Raw genomic sequence first — 16,100 nt, 5'->3', positions numbered from 1 at the left:
CAGAGAGCATGTAGCCTCACTCTTCTCTCCCAAGGCATCTGCAGAGGGTGCCCCCCTGGAACTGGGGTGGGCAACAGGCACACAGGCACCGCCTTGGCTCCCTAACAGGCCTGGTCTGCATTCCTCCCTCTTAGCCCTTCTGCTGACAGACACCTATGTCCTCATGACATCCTGCTTGTCTTGAAGCCATGTGTCTGCTGATCTCGTGGGAGTCTGGTTGAAGAATCAACACTGAAGTTGATTCACTCCATCAGACTGAGGTTGGAACCTGGCCACAGGCTGAGGTATCTGCTTCCAGAACTCTGTGGGTGTAGGATGTATGTTCCTGCAGGGTGGGTGTGTGCCCTGAGTCAGGCTTGAACAAGGCAGATCTCTGAACAACTTCAATAGCAGGAAGGTTATCTGGTAACAGTCACAGTGTTGGCTATTGATTAAAGGAGGTACATCCTAGTCCCACCCTGGCTGTGATCTTTAGGCAGGGAAGCTCAAAGAACTGGGTTGTTAGCCATACAGGTCGTAGATTTTTCTCCAGGAGAGCATTGTGCCTTGACACATTAAGCCATCAGCAGCAATGCTGGCATCCCATGTGGACATTAGTCCAACTCCCAGTTGCTCCACTTCCAATCCAGCTTGCTGCTAATGGCCAGGGAAAGAGGAATAGGCAACCCAAGTTCTTAGGACCCTTTACCCATGTGGGAGGCCTGGAAGAAACTCCTGGCTTCCCTTTGGCCCAACTCTTACTGTTATGCTTCCTTCACTGAAATTGCCCAGCACCTGGAATGGATCCTGCAGCAACTGCCTGAATTAGCCCCCCCCCCCCACCACCACCAAGAGTCCCCTGATGTCCACTAGGTTGAGAAAGAAGGACCTTGACCTCCAGGAAATCCCTTTGCCTCACTCCTCCTTATAACTTCTGAGCACAACACGGGGGAAGCAGGCTTCCACACCACAGCAGCATGCCTAGGCAGCCTCAGAGAACCTGGGGACTCAGGGTTGGGGGGGGTGGTACAGAGCAGTTAGCTTGGAGACTCCCATGCATCTTTGAGTCCCAGGTGGGCAAAGGGGGGTTGGTGGTAGGGCACCAGGCTGGCATGGAATGCTGGTGAACTGGGCTTGTGGACTAATTAACATGCTTGCATCCCACCTGGGCAAAGAGTAGTGTCCCTGACTGGCACATGTGCTAAAGGATGGACTCTGGGATCCCATGTGGGCAGGTAAACCTCCACATCAACACAATACCCCACTAGAAGATCAGCTGAAGAACCTATGCTCTCACAGAGGGGAAGCTGTAGATTGATCAGGGAAGGGTGCATGAGATGTGTCAGGTGCCAGGGAGACCGCTGAGGGAGTACATTGCAGGTGTGGAGTGACTTCCGGGGGACTTCTGCCAGCAAGGCCACTGTACTTGCAGGTAAATGAGGGGGCAGAGGCCAAACAATTTGGAGGAAAGAAGCTAGAACACCTTTGAGGATCAGACAGATGCACCTGCCCAGGTGTGAGACCTGAGCTGGGCTAGATAGCCTTGACCACCACTGATCACAGTTCATAGCCTCACACTAAAGCTGAAACTCAGGGCCTCCTGGCAAGGCTAGATCATGGTGCCCACCAGCGAGTGTCAGAACAGGGGACAGTTCACATTAGGCTGAGCCATGACACTAAACAGCATGCAAGAGAACCAGGTTTTGGGGCAGATACTGTGGGGGATGTGGGCTCATCCCTGTGGGACTACAATATTCACCGCTTTTCTCCAGAGCTGAGTGGGGTGATGGACTGAGCTAGGCATGAACATGGAATTCCCAAGACACTCATGGGTACTGGGCTTGGGAACAGGCCATGCTGACCCAGGCTAAAGCACCCATAGGTATACCCAGTAACAGGGTGTGGGACAATCCAGACAGCAACATCCACTAGCACACAGAGATGCTGAGACAGAGGGGCAGACTATGCCAGATAAGGGCCTAGCACCCAGTGGCACATGTGAGATCTGGGTCTGGAAGCTGGCCTGGTGGGGGAACTTGGAAACTCCCAATACTGAGCCATAGCTCCTCCTGGAAAGCAGGATTCCATGCTGAGTGTTGGTCAGGCCAGGTAAGATTGCTCCACTTGTCAGCAAGTGTATGGGCTGATTCCAGGGGAATGCAGACGGGAGAAGACTGGGTAGGATCAGGCAAAACCTTAGCACAAGGGCATGTGCAGGAGCCAAGATACAGTGTAGGCCATGCTGGGCTAGGATATCAAACCTATCAGTTTACATGAAAGTCAGGGATGGGGGCAGACAACAGAAGTCTGGGCTGAAGCACTGACCAGTAAGAATTGGAATTGGGAGTGGGCTGGGTCAGGCCAGGCTGCAGCATCCATTCAAGAAGGCCAAGACCAGGGTGGGCTATGCTGGGCTCTGTCAGATCAACAACCAGCAATCACAAGATCTGTGGCTGAGAGCAAATCTGGCTGGGAAGCTAAGGGGATGCCCTAGCTGGATTGTGGTTCCTACTGGGGAGCATGAGAACCAGTGTGTGGTGATGAACTGAGCTGAACATGGGTGCATTATACCTTCCATGGGTTGGACTGGGTCTAGGTTATGCCAGACTGGGCTAAGCTCCAGTACTCACTGGTGCTCACAAGAGCCAGGTTGGGTTTAAGTCAGGCTGGGCTAGGTCTTGGCACCCGCTGAACCATGTGAGACCTGGGTCTGGGGGTAAACAAGATGTGGCTGAACTATAGCACCCAACAGTAAAGCTGCAATGGCTGTGGGCCAGTCAGGCAAGGTCACAGTTCTCCTCAGCACAGGAGATGGGAAATGTCAGGGTGTGCCAAGCACCCACTAGTATGTGTGAGACCTGTCACTGGGAGGCGACCTGATAGAGGAGCTTGGCGAACTCCTCTGTCAGGTCACAGTCCCTGCTTGTGAGTGCAATAATCAAGACTGAAAGCAGATAGCCACACCCATTGGGGTCTATGGGTGCAGGCTTAGTGTAGGGGAGGGATAAGATTATGACACAGTGGACATGTGGGGACCTGGGAGCTCACTTCTAGGTAGGTAAAGCGAACCTAGGGATTTTCCCATGTGCTTGGTCCTGGGCAAGGAGAGAGGAGGGAGGGCCCCAGGACAGAATGCTGCCCTCTTGTGCTGATGGACCTGGATCTTGGGTGAGTGGAGGAGGAAGGCAACAGGCCAGCACATGTGCCAGGAGCTTGGGACTCCAGTGTGTGGGGAGAACCTCAAATCAGCACACCATCCACTGGGCTTCTGAAGGCTGGGCTGGAGCACCCATACACTGCTGGGCACAATGATTGTAGATTGAATCATGGCTGTGGCTGGGGGTACCCATGCTGACCCAGGCTTCCTGCTGGGAATCCTAACTTCCCATCCACTACTGCCAGATTGGGGAAAGAGTCCTGGCCCAAGATCCAAGAATTTCTTCTGTCCATAGCGACCATGCTGGGGACGAATCTCAGGCAGCTCTGGGTATGCCCAGGATCATAACTCCATCCACTGCCACCATGTTGGTGGATGAAATCCAGTAATTTTGAGCAGCATCATTGGAGCCTGCGTCCCCTGGGGTACCCATGTCAGCCCAGGCTTCCTGCTGGGGATCCTCGCTCCCCATCCACTACTGCTAGGTAGCGAGTTCTGGGGCCTTGGGGGGCTTCCATGGATAAAGCCACCATACATATAGGTAAGGAATGAATCCTGAGGAACACCCAACAACAGGGTCACTGTTCTTGTAGGTAAGTGAGGGGACTGAGACATGGTGGTTTGGAGGGGAGAGACTGGAAGACATTTCTGGTTCAGACTGATGCACCAGCCTACATGGGAGACCTAAGCTGACTTTGTTAGCATGGATCATTGCTGACCACCACACACTAGCCAGCATGAAAGCTAGGGCTAGGGACCTGTCTGGCAGGGCTAGATCCCAGTACCTGATAGTGAGTGTCAGATCAGTGGATATGTCACATTAGACTGGGTCATGACATCAACCATCACACAAAAGAACCAGCTCTATGGGTGCAATGCCAGCCAGTCCACATTAGGGCTGGGATTGGAGGTTGGGTTGGGCTAAGTAGTAGCCCCTACCAACATAAACTGGAATTGAGGGTGGACCAGGCTGAGCCAGCTACAGCACCTACTGGCAAATGCCATGGTGAGGCAGGCCATGCCAGGCCAAGCCACAGCACCCAACCAGCACATGTGAGACCCGGGGGCAGGGGAAAGATAGGGAGCAAACCCAGTAGGGAGGCTGCGGGGTGGGGGACTCCCTTCTGGGCCACAGCTCCCATTGGTGGAACATGAGAGCTGGGATCAGGGACAACGAGGCCAGGCAGGACTACAACTCCTGCTGGCCTCATGTAAGCTGGATCAGGGGAAAACTAGCCTGGGCAGCCTTTATCTTCTGGTGCATGCACAATTCAGAGTGGGTGTGAGTGGGTTGGGCTTTGCCACATCACCTGGCAGATGTTGGCACAAGGGACAAATTCTGTCAAGCTAAACAGCAGTACCACCTGGAGAGTGCAAGATCCAGGAGTGGGAGTTGGCCCAGTTAGGAAACAGTAGGCACCTCCCCCTTTGGGTTGCCACTCCAACTAGTGAGCCTGAGAACCAGAACTAGGGCAGGCATTGCTAGACAGAGTGGAACCCGCATGTGTGGACTGGATAGTGGAACTGGTTGAGATGAACTAGGCTTCAATGCCCATTGACATGTATGAGAGCTGAGTGGGACATGGGTCAGACAGGACCAGTCTGCTGTACAAGTATGGGAAACAGTGCAGGGGGCAGGCCTGGTGGGGGTTATTGCTGGTTACTCCAACTAGGCTGCAGCTCTCACTGGTTTGTGTGAAGGCTATATGTGTGGTGGGCAGGATGGGGTTGGGCTGCAATACCCATTGATTTGTGTAGAGACAGAGCTACAACAACAGCCAGGTCACATTAAGGCCAAGATTGAGGACTGGCTGGCCTGGGCTAGGCTGCATCACCCAACAGCATGAGCTGGAACTAGGTGCAGACAGTGCCAGACCAGGCTGCATCACCCACTAAAAAATGCAGAGGTGGCACAAGCCATGCCAGACTGGGTCCCAGCACCCACCAGGACACGTGAGACCTGGGTTGAGGACAAACCAACTAGAAGTGCAGCAAGAACTCTCCTACAGGGCCACAGCTTCCACTGGTAAGCATTAAAACCAGGACCTGGAGCAGACCAGGCTAGGCAGGACTGTAACACCTGTTGGCCTGCATGTGAACTGGGATAGGCAAAGAACCAGGCTGGGCAAACCTATTGTATCCTCTGCTACACCAGGAACCAGAATAAATGCGGGCTGATTGGGCTTTGCCACAGCATCAGCTGACAAGTGCTCAAAATAGGGGCAAGTCCTATCAAAGTAGATATCAAACCATCTGGAAAGCACAAGATCCAGAGCTAAGGTTGGGCCTAGTAGGGAAACTGTGGGCACCTCTCTGATGGACTGAAGCTTCCACCAGTGAGCATGAGAGCCAGAGCTAGGGTTAGACCTGGCAGGACAGGCAGTAGCACCCTTCAGAATAAATGTGGCTGGATAGTGGAGTTGACTGGGCTGAGATAGGCTGCAGCATCCATTAGTCTGTTCAAAGGTCAAATGGGATACAGGACAGACTGGACCAGTCCACTGCACATACCAACATGCATAAGAACCAGAGCTAAGGGCAGGCCTGTTGGGGGTAATTGGGGGTCACCCTGACTGGGCTACAATTCCCACTGGTGTACATGAGGGCCAAGTATGTGGTGGGCAGGGTTGGACTGGGCCTCAGCATCCATTGGTCTGCATGAGTGATTGGTATAAGACAGAACTTACCCAGCAACTACAACCACCAGTGTGTAAGTAGGCTGATGTAGCTGATGGACTAGGCTGGACCCCATATTGGTTAGCACACACAGGAGTCAGGCATGGGGGTTACCTCACATGAAGTTTCTTTGGAGACACTTCCAATTAACCTCTCCACTCAGAACTCCAGCACAGGGAGATTCATAGTATCTGTGTGTCCTGACTATTGAGTGCATGTGTCAGAACTGGGCCTCCTCAATTGCTAAAGACAGTGCAGTGGGTGGCATGCTCAGATGCACATGGGGAAATGGCAGTCTATTTGGGCCCATAGAGGACATCTAGTACCATAGCAGAGGAAGTAGGGCAGAACAAATTGGGCAACTCTCGCAGCCAAGCATTAACAAAAAGTGTCTGGTTGATTGGAGACTCTAGGTGGATTATGTCAGTCGATGGACCCTGGAAGTATTTCCTCATCCTTGGATCAATTAACTCAACAGCATTTTAGAACTACCAAACCCACTTGAGCAGTACTCTTAGGGCTGACTCCACATCTGGGACCCTGGGTACTAATACAGTTAGGATGCTGGGTGCGGCTTCTCCCCTTCTCTCCCACCTTCCCCCAAATACAGAAGAAAAAGAAAGTTGGAAGAAAATAGTCTCATCTATTTTTCCCTATTCCTCGACACTTTCCACCCTAATTAGTGGGCAACATGAGCATGTATCCTTCTCAACTATGCAAACATTATCAAATATTAAAATTTAAATAAGTTGGAGGAAGTACCAGAGTGTTTTTAACAGTTGAGCAGGTTAGAGTCAGTGAAGGGGCAGAAGTGGGAGGTCTTTTACAAGATGATGCTTTCCAAAATTAGAGTCTCAGAGAGCAGCAGAAGACTAAGGATGGTATCTCTTCTCTGAACTCCAGCCCCACCAAGAATCTGGAGAAGGTCCCTGGGAACCCTTACCAGGCCGAGATACAGCTCATGAACCCCTGCCTATACAGGGGCTGTGCCAAGAAGGGGCCCTCTGCCATGCTTCCAAGGCCAGACTCCGGCTCTCCTGAAGCCTGTTGGAACTCTTCCTGCCCCGATCACCAGAATGGCCTCCCAGCTGGGAGAAACATCTGACTCAAGTCAACCTCTTCTCCCTCTAGAGGACCTTGGGGGTGGCAAGATCAAGCTGCTGGACATACCCAGGACGTCTGTCACCCACCTGTCTCTCACATCTCCATCACCAATGCCCTCCAGGCAGCTTCCCTGGATGACCAGAGAACCTGATCCAGCTGGGCACTCCACCACACCACTGCCAATCACTGCATTCCTTCCCCTGAGCTCCCTCAGCATATGGAGACTGCACTGCCAGGCCCCAGACCTCTGGCATGGCGCCCACAGCCAGAGAGAGCATGAAGTGTGAGGGTAGCAACTCTAAGCCAGTAAATGTGGTCCAGCCCCATGACTACCCATGGCTGAAGCCACAGAGAATTTCATCAGCACTTGCTCTTCTGCCTTGAGACCCTAGGTCAGGACGTCACCTCAACAACAATGCCTCAGCTGTGGTGGTGAATTCCCCACAAGCCTGGGCTGGGGAGCCCTGGCACCACACTCAGCACAGCTTGTCCCAGGCAGCCGCCCTGGAGTGACAGCTCCCTGAGAGCTCAAGGACAGGCTGCACTGTTCCGATGCTGCCTCAGCCCCTTTAGATTCAACTTACTGTCCTTGTGCCTGTGTCCCACACCAGCTGTCACCCACTATGGCAACCTCAACTGAAACGGGCAGTCTCCTAGGTCATCAAGGGCACCACACCAAGCCACCCACGTCCAGCCTATAGCTTCTTGGGGCACACTCCTAGCAGTGGGGCCTCGGAGTTCTTAGGCCTCTACCTTTGGCCTTCAGAACACACCTGTGAACACAGAGTGCCAACCCTGGCCAGGCTGACTGGCTCTGCTCCCCATGTAGGGGAGCCTCAGCAACAACTCGAGGGACACAGCACTTGTCTGGCCCAACGTCTGGACTCATTCTCCCGCGGGACTTATCAAACCACACACAGCGTTGCTGACACACAAGACTAACACGTGTACATTATTTCAACCAATTTCAGTCAAACTGCCTAGCTGGCTCTGGGCTGCCCTCAACCACTCAGCCCATGCACCCTCCTCCCCGTCTCCACTCCCATACCACCAGAGCATGTTTCTTGGCATAAGCTCCAGAGTCCCTTCTAGAAGCTTCTTCATCCTTTTCCCAGGAACACACCAATTTCTGGGACAAGGTTTGAGGCAGGCAGAGTGCTGGTGACAAATGTCAGGTGTGGGTCAGGCCTTGAATAGACTCTGTCCAGTGAGGAGATGGTAAGCACTGCAGGCCCCAGGACAGAGGCGACAGCCCAGCGGATTCTAGGCATGAACACCTGTAAGAATAAAGCATCAGTGAGCTCCACACTTGGCTGCCATCAAGCCTTCACTCAGCCCACTCCTCCCTTACACCCAGCTCCCTAGACAGCCACTTCATCATGTCCCTTCAACGCTGGGTGTTCACCTGCCCCTATCCATGCCCAACCAAGCCACACTCCATCCTCGGGGAAAACTTTTCCCTTTGACCTCTGGGATCCCAACCTGCACCCATCTGCCCCAGACCCACCACTCCACAGCCCTTGGTCCTCTCTTACCTGAATTCTGCAAAGAGTAGTCCCCGTCTGGAAACCTGAAAGACGCCATCTCACAGATGCAGGGAAAAGAGCTACTGCACTCCTTTGTCTTCTGATACCATAAAGAGCTGTAATAGCTTTGCTCTATTGCGGAACACCAGCTGGTGGTAAAGTCAAATCAAGTGATTACTGCACCTTCCCAGACTATCTTCCCTGCAGCACCTTGCACTGAGAGAAACCTCACCTAGTCTTAACACTCCAGATCTCTGGATGACAACCAAAAAGGCTGGAGAGCTAGGGGAGGACCAGTCACCTGAAGTCCTTAGGACAGAAACACTCCAGTTACCAGGAACACAAGCAAGGGGCCACCTTGTCTCAGACCTCACCCTCCGCTCTAGCGCCCCCAGTGGCCCTGACTGGTACAGCAAGCCTCAGTTGGGCAGGTGTGTTTAGGGATGGCAAGTCAGAATGCCCAGGTTTACCATCAGCTCTAAAACCCTGGCAAAAAATCAGCTTCTCTAACTATTTCATTATTTTTAACTGCACAAGAGACTTCTATATACTATGGAATAGAATAAATACTAACACTGTTCAAAAGTTTGTAAGTTGAGGAAAATAAAAAGGTGAATGTACATTATGGAAACATTCTGGAATCAGGATCTAAGGAGGAATGTCTTTATTAGGCATGTCTTTATTAGGAGATAATATAGTGCTGGAAACACTCAAACCTCCCAACAAACTCACCTTGAACTCCACCACTGGTCCTTGATTAAGCTGTGGCCAGTCCAATATGGAGTGTCCTGGGATAACTCCGACAATAAGCCCTTCCAGGGAGAACTCTGAAAGAAGATTCAGAGGGCACAGCTGTGTAGCCAAAAATGCATGACAGAGGACAATCCTCTGATGGAGGACCGAGCCTGCCTGTGGTGCCTGACCCATGGGTGACCCGGATCTGTGCTCCTTAAGGGCCATGCCCCAGCTGACTAAGACTTCCTGCCAGTGCCAGCTGGCCAGGAGGGCTGCCCACAGCACTGCGCTGTGAGAGTGGAAAAGCTGCTAGCCACTCAGTGCTAAGGATGGTGACTGCGTCTGCCAAGACACATGGGCCAGAGTGCACTGCCAATCTCGACCCGAGGATGCATCTCTGTCAAATGGCATTTCCTCCAACTTACTTACTTCTGAATAAGAACTCCAAGTGTCTCTGATAGTGGTGAGGTTGGAAGACAGTGACTTGCAATACTTCTGGCTTTCCTGCCAATCTCTCTTAGTGAGTGAGATGTAAAAGCATCTTCTCTGGATCAGTCTCCAGCCCACCATACAGCAGGTGTCTAGAAAGCAGGGAGAGAGTGGGGACAGCAATGTCGAGGATGAGCTGATACACTCGTGGTCTGGCTGCTAACCACACCCTGAGTCTGAGGCCATCAGTCTGTGGACTTGTGGACCCAGAACTCTGCACTCCTCCTCAGCCCTTCTCTGCCCCCTCCACCATGGAACATACACTGTATGTACATGCAGTAAAAGGCCTTCACACTCAATAGCATGACTTCCTCACATTCCAGAAGTGTCCATAGGAACAGTATTTCTACCCCCACCTCTCAGCTCATTCCTGAATGCTTTGCAGTACACCTCAGACACCTGTAACTATCCACAAGTCCTTGTACCCATTCATTCTCCTTTGCTCCTTAAAGCAGTCGCCACCACATGTTCGAATTGTTGCCGTGTTCAAGTCATTGCCACATGGATTCCCTTAACTGTGATCAAGCAACTAGAATGACATGAGCTAGACTTGGATAGCATGAGCAGATTTTTGTTTATGAAGGGCTTTCCTGGCTCCAATAAAAAGAATGGCTAGGGGGCCCAGCACGATAGTGTAATGGTTAAAGTCCTCGCCTTGCAGCGCCAGGATCCCATATGGTCACCAGTTCTAATCCCAGTGGCCCTGCTTCCCATCCAGCTCCCTGCCTGTGGCCTGGGAAAGCAGTAGAGGATGGCCCAAAACCTTGAGACCGGAAGAGCTCCTGGCACCTGACTTGGGATTGGCTTGGCTCCGGCCGTTGCAGTCACTTGGGGAGTGACGGAAGATCTTCTCTGTCTCTCCTCCTCTCTGTATATCTGACTTTCCAATAAAGATAAATCTGTTTTAAAAAAGAAGAATGGCTAGGAACAAATCAAAAATAGAAATAAAGAAAAAGTCAAACAGCTCTGCAGACTTGGCATTGCAGCATGCTGGCCTTGGGGAATGAGATGAAGGTATCTGGCAAATGTGGAGAAAGGAGAGATACTATGGGGGTGCTGCACTGGCCAATGCCTAGGATTCCAGGCAGTGCTTGAAACTAGCAACTCAGTGACGCCAGGCAGAACAATTCTCCGATGCGGCAGTGGTCAACAGAGTTCCTGCAGAGATCAAATCTTGCCAGTCAAACATATGCAAAGTATAGTGGCACAGTGAGTGAGTGTTGGGTGATGGTTGAACCTCAGCATGGGCAGGGAGAGAAGTGAAGATAGGAGGCAGCGACAGAGGAAGAGGAGGTGCCACGAGCCGTGGACCTCTGTGAGGTGGCAGAGGTGTGGGTGGAAGAAACTGGCATCACAGTAGGCATTCTTCAGTGGAGGAGCAGTCGGGGATACTCTGGGAACAGGGCAGCCCTAGCATGAACCTCACAGCACAGAGCAGAAGATTCAGGAAATGACAGTTGGAGGTATCTGCACACACTCTTCCTGCCCTCTCAGACACACAGAGCCCAACCCTGACCACACTCCCAAGACCTCTGCGTGCCAGTACCCGTGAGCCCTGGCACAGACCCCAGACTATTTAAGCCTGGCCTTTCCCTTCCATGTGTCCCTTCTCCATCACTGCTTTCGAAGTGGGTAGACCAGGTGGGGCAGTGTCTGCCACACTTAAACCCCTGAACCCTCCCATCTTACCAATCTCTTCGTGAGGTCCACATGTGAATTTCAGCCACCTTGCCCTATACCACCCTGCACCTGGAGCGGCCAGTGATTGTTCATCTTCAAGTGGTCTCCACAGGAGCAAGCACTAAGTGAAGCTATGTCCTTTGGAACCAAGTGAACCAACTTCATGAAGAGTCTTGGAGTTTCTAGACCCCTGCTGCTGACATCATTGGAGTGGAACTGATTTGCACTGTAGGCTGCCACCCTAGGAGCTGAAGGGATCCTCCTAACCAGCATGCAGCTTCATCCTTCTCTTTGTTGGCATTTTAGCTCTTGTCACCCCCAGATCTGCTGCACTGTCCTTCTCCTGGACAACTCCTGACTGCCCCCAGACCCCTGTCCCTGGTGCCCCCTCACCTGGTTCTTCACACTCAGCCAGCCCCTCCGGCTCCCCCATGCCCAGAGCAGGTACCCTGTGAGGGGCAGGTGAAGAAGGGCCTCAGTGTGCCCTGCAGGTGGCTCAGCATCTGCTGCATAGTCTGCTTCTGTGCCTCCTCCTTCTGCAGGGTCTCTTGCATCTTCTCCCTGTCGGCCTGACAGAGCTGCAGCTGTTCATGTGCAGCCTGGTGCGCCTTCAACTCCCCTTCTAGTGTTTTCTGTCTCTGGGCCAGCTCTTCCTTGGAGTCCAGCAGGTCTTTTTCCATATGCTGCAGCTGGACAGTTCCAAAGTGAAGCTGCTCCTGAAGGCTGTTGTTGGTAGTTTCCAGCTGCATGCTCAGCTGCCCAAACTGCTGAGACACCTGCTGATCTGGATAGACACAGGATGGAGATGGGGTGTGAGAGGAATGTGAACACCTGATCCAGCCACGCTTGGAGCTCTGACACTGTGCCATCGACCCCTATTCTGGGTCTTGAACCATTGCCCACCAGGGCTGAAATAGGACATTTGTAGCCAAAAGCTTGGTGATTAGGTAAGATGGGGGTAATTGTGGGCAGATAGCACGGGGGACCAGCCACAAACCTGAGCATGTACATGATGTGGCTGTGGGCGTCCTGAGCAAGTGTAACTGAGGTTGGGGAAAGCAGGGACAAGGTGGCTTGGGGTAAAGGGGAAGCCAGGGTCAGCCATACTCACATCGCACTCCCAGGCAGATGGCAGCCACCCCCAGCAGCAGGCAGGTGGGGAGCAGAACCAGCAGGAGGTGCTGTGAGCAGCAGGGGTGGCCATGACCTTCACAGAAGGAGGAAGGAAAATTGAGGGGCTAGGGCAGGAGTGGAGGGACCCTGAGGACCACATCCCTAAGAAATGCCTGCATAAGTAAGGGAGTAAGCAATGGCCATCTACCGTGGGTGATGGAGTGATTTGGAGGTAAAGAAGTAGAATGTTCCAGAATAGATGCTGGATGTTATTTCTGGTTAAGTGGAAGGAGGAGTCATCGCCTGGTATCAAGTGGAACTAACTCTCAGGTGAGAGAGGAAATGGGTGTGGAGGGACAGGCATGAGAACGTCCCAGGGGTGGGGTGTTCCTCTGGGGCCACATCAGAAAGGCTCATTTCCAGGCAAGGCATGCTCTGGAGGATGCGTGAATTCTTCACATCCACAACCTTCTCTCTCTCTCTCTCTCCCTGCCTCCCCAGGTTCCTGCACAGCTGCCAAGGGGACAGAACTCACACAGGTATATCCTCTTGGTAGTTGGGGAGGCAGTGTTGCTCCAGGACGTGGCTGGCTGCTGCTCTATCTGGACCACTGGGAAGAGAGCAGTGGTGGCAGCAGACAAACAGGCAAGCTCCTGCCACAGACCCACCCCTCCCCCCACCGTGGCCCCGCTGATACCCTCCACCTGCCATTGCTCTGGGATGCCTTCGCCACCCACAGGGCTCCTGATCACCTCAGGACTCTTCCCAGTGTGTCAACCTGAACACTCCCCTGGGAACCCCATCCTGGTTCTCCCAGGGGTCCCTTTATAGTGTTTCAGGGTAGGGATGGGTTGACATCCAACTCTCCTCCAGACTGATTGCTCTCCAGTATCTACCTTACCCTTCCTCCTACCTCCACCCCATGGCTCCTTGATCATCCAAGCTCAGCTCCCAGGGCTGCCCCAGACCCTGCCCAGCCCCCACAAGGACTGCACAGGCTTTGGCATGCTGCTGACACCTGACAGGTTGTTCTCCCCTTCTCCCTTCCCAACCTAGCATAGCATCCTCTAGAGACCATTGTTAACTCCCCTGCTCCAACACAGAACATACACACACACACACACACACACACACACACTTCCTCTGGGCTCATCATACCTGTTTGGTCCCCTGCTCCGGAGGGCAGCGTCAGACCTGCGGGCGCCTCTGGGGCTGAAGGTACCTGCACATTCTCGTAGGTGACCTCCCCATCCTCATCAGAGTCTGTGAGAGGAGAGGAGAGAGGAGGAGAGAGAAGGGCAGGGAGGGGAGGGGACGGGAGAGGAGAGGAGGAGGGGAGGCTCCATGGCAATGGGGCTGGTGGTTGGAGGTTTGTACACTCAGGAGATGAAAGGGTTGCAGGCGCCCTTACCCTGCCCCGTGTTGGAGACATTCTTCCTCAGAGGAGCCTTCACAAACCGCAACTCCGCGTAGGTGATGGCCTCCGCCATGGTCCTTTGCAGCACTCCTGCCCTCCCCCCAAGCCCCCTTGCTTGCTAAGCCCCTCTGCTCTCTCACCCTGCTCACTCTAGAGCTCCGAGTTCCCTCTGTGGCCGCACCACTCAGCACTTGACCCTGTGACTTACAATCAGAAAAGAGGAAGACGGGAGTGCATCTCAAATGGGCTCAGTGAAGAGGAGGCATAGCTGAGTGCAGGCCACATGGCAGGGGCAGATACTGCAGTCAGAGCCCAGGGCAGAGGAGCCAGGTATCTTAACCCCACCTTCCCAACGCTACTGTGGCAGTGCTGGCTCCCACGGCTCCTCGTTCCTGGCAAGCCCTGTTCCCTAGGACGTGTGTGTGTGTGTGTGTGTGTGTAACTATTTGCCGCTCTCTGGGGACCAACTGACTCCAGAAATTCAACCCTATTGTTTCTTCAGGGCAAAGCCCCATCCCCCTCTGAACCCAACTAGGGTGGGGGTCTTGGCTTGGAATCCCAGCACCTCAGCATCCTGGGTTCCCAGAAGATGTGAGTCCTGAAAGGAATCTTGATTAGCTGACTCCTCCAGTGGGAACTCACAACCCCTCACCCCACTTTCCACTCGGGGATTTGGGAACTAACAAGTGAGGATGCTAATCACAGGCACCTATTTCTTTTTTAAAGACATCTTCTATTTTATTTTACTTTCAAATTTTTTATTATTATTATAATTTTATGATACAGTTCTATAATCCCTGAGATGTCCCTTATCTCCTCCCCAAGTTCCCCTCCCCACTCTGAGTTCCCCTATGTCATTGCTATAGTTTAGTTCTTCATACACAGTCCTATGTCTATCATTGCAGGCATGGACAATGGCAGAGTCCAGCATCCTATTGTCAAGATATAGTAAACAGTTTCATTGGGAGTCCATCTTTGATCTGGAAATAGAGATGCATACTGCATTGTATCCTCACATCTGGATATGATAGTCTCCATTACACAGTTACTATACATCCCCTTAAATACAAATTCAACAACTCAAAGAAAAATAGAAATCTACAATGCCATAAAATTAAATAACATGCTACTGGATATGACAGTCTCCATTACACAGCTACTATACACACTCTTAAATGAAAAGCCACAAAATAAAATCAACAACAGGAAGAAGAAATAAAAAATGCCATGAAGTTGTGCTCGCTTCGGCAGCACATATACTAAAAATGCCATGAAGTTAATTAACATGCTACTGAATGACTAATGTGTCACTGAAGAAATAAAAAAGAAAATCAAGAACCTCCTTGAAGAAAATGATGCTACTGCATGACCTACGAATCAGTGAAGAATTTAATGAGTAAAAAAGTGTCTTGAAGAGATGAAAGTAAATTTTTAAAAAATCAAAATCCATGAAATATAGTTTCCAGTTATCTTTGTTGGTCAGATTTGTCTTCTGTAGGCAACATAGGGATGGGTTTTGCACCTATTGCTAAGCCCTTCCTGGGGATTAAATGGCTTTGGGAGGAGACACGTGGACCTACACTGTCGAGTCAGCATGCCTGCCTCCCTCCTTCGCTCCTCACAGCTTCTCCCTGGCCCCTCTGCTCACCAGCTGATCACACTTGTGGCCCTCGGCCCCTTCTTCCTTCCCATTCTGGCACAGCTCTGACAACACCTGGGCACAAATGCCTGAGTGGGGAGAGGAGCAGGTACCCAGGGATTGCCAAGGGCCACAGCCTCCTAGCCCTCTGAGGCCGAGAACCCAGGGCAGGCCTGGGTGGGGAGTGTGCAGACTCTAAGGCTACTGAGAATTTCTTATTTTATTAGTATTGCTTTCCTAGAACTTCCCTCTACAAAGCCCAGCTCTTGCCGCTCTGTACTTACTCAGCTGTGAAAGGAAACGGCCTTTGTGGGGAAGGAGAGGGTGCCAAAGCCTGACAGGCCCTTGTGAGTGGTGAGAGCCCGACCGACTAACGGAGGAGATCAGGGAAGGGCTAACCAGCCCTGCCGGGCAGCAGTCCCCCAGAGTGGTTCCAGAACTTCAGTTTCCAAGATGCCGTCCCTCACAGAGAGACTCCCAAGGCCTTCCATACGGCGATGGCACTAGGAACCGACCCCAAGAGGCAGATGGAAAAAACCCATGGCCTTGTGGGCAACGTCTGTCCCTTCTATCCCCCAACGGCCC

General features: G+C 52.4%; 1 protein-coding gene and 1 pseudogene across 1 annotated transcript; one reads left to right on the top strand and one right to left on the bottom strand.

Moving 5' to 3' along the window:
- The first annotated feature begins 690 nt into the window (after positions 1-690).
- Positions 691-7,638, top strand: LOC121144938 (annotated as a pseudogene).
- Positions 7,639-7,855: 217 nt separating this feature from the next.
- LOC121145132 (B-cell differentiation antigen CD72-like) lies at positions 7,856-14,328 on the bottom strand. Its single transcript, XM_040963896.1, has 9 exons — positions 13,871-14,328; positions 13,618-13,722; positions 12,995-13,069; positions 12,458-12,553; positions 11,795-12,130; positions 9,607-9,758; positions 9,175-9,269; positions 8,452-8,591; positions 7,856-8,193 (listed from the first exon to the last, which is right to left on the bottom strand). The coding sequence occupies exons 1-9, from the start codon at positions 13,947-13,949 to the stop codon at positions 8,180-8,182; spliced, it is 1,092 nt and encodes a 363-aa protein (XP_040819830.1). The 5' UTR covers positions 13,950-14,328; the 3' UTR covers positions 7,856-8,179.
- Between the last annotated feature and the right edge of the window lie 1,772 nt (positions 14,329-16,100).

The sequence above is a fragment of the Ochotona curzoniae genome, unplaced genomic scaffold (genome assembly GCF_017591425.1).
Source record: "Ochotona curzoniae isolate NIBS_2020 unplaced genomic scaffold, NIBS_Ocur_1.0 scaffold_3208, whole genome shotgun sequence".
Lineage (NCBI taxonomy): Eukaryota > Metazoa > Chordata > Mammalia > Lagomorpha > Ochotonidae > Ochotona > Ochotona curzoniae.
The sequence above is the reverse complement of the archived record's forward strand: the minus strand, read 5'-3'. Positions and strand labels throughout refer to the sequence as shown.

What these genes read in the sequence shown, in the direction of transcription:
- LOC121145132 (XM_040963896.1), bottom strand. Translation starts at nt 13,949, where the DNA reads ATGGCGGAGGCCATCACCTACGCGGAGTTGCGGTTTGTGAAGGCTCCT. An exon ending in TACCAAGAGGATATACCTGT is followed by an intron (nt 12,554 to 12,994) that starts GTGAGTTCTGTC and finishes CCTTCTGTGAAG; the next exon opens with GTCATGGCCACCCCTGCTGC. An exon ending in GACCAGTGGTGGAGTTCAAG is followed by an intron (nt 8,592 to 9,174) that starts GTGAGTTTGTTG and finishes CTTTACCACCAG; the next exon opens with CTGGTGTTCCGCAATAGAGC.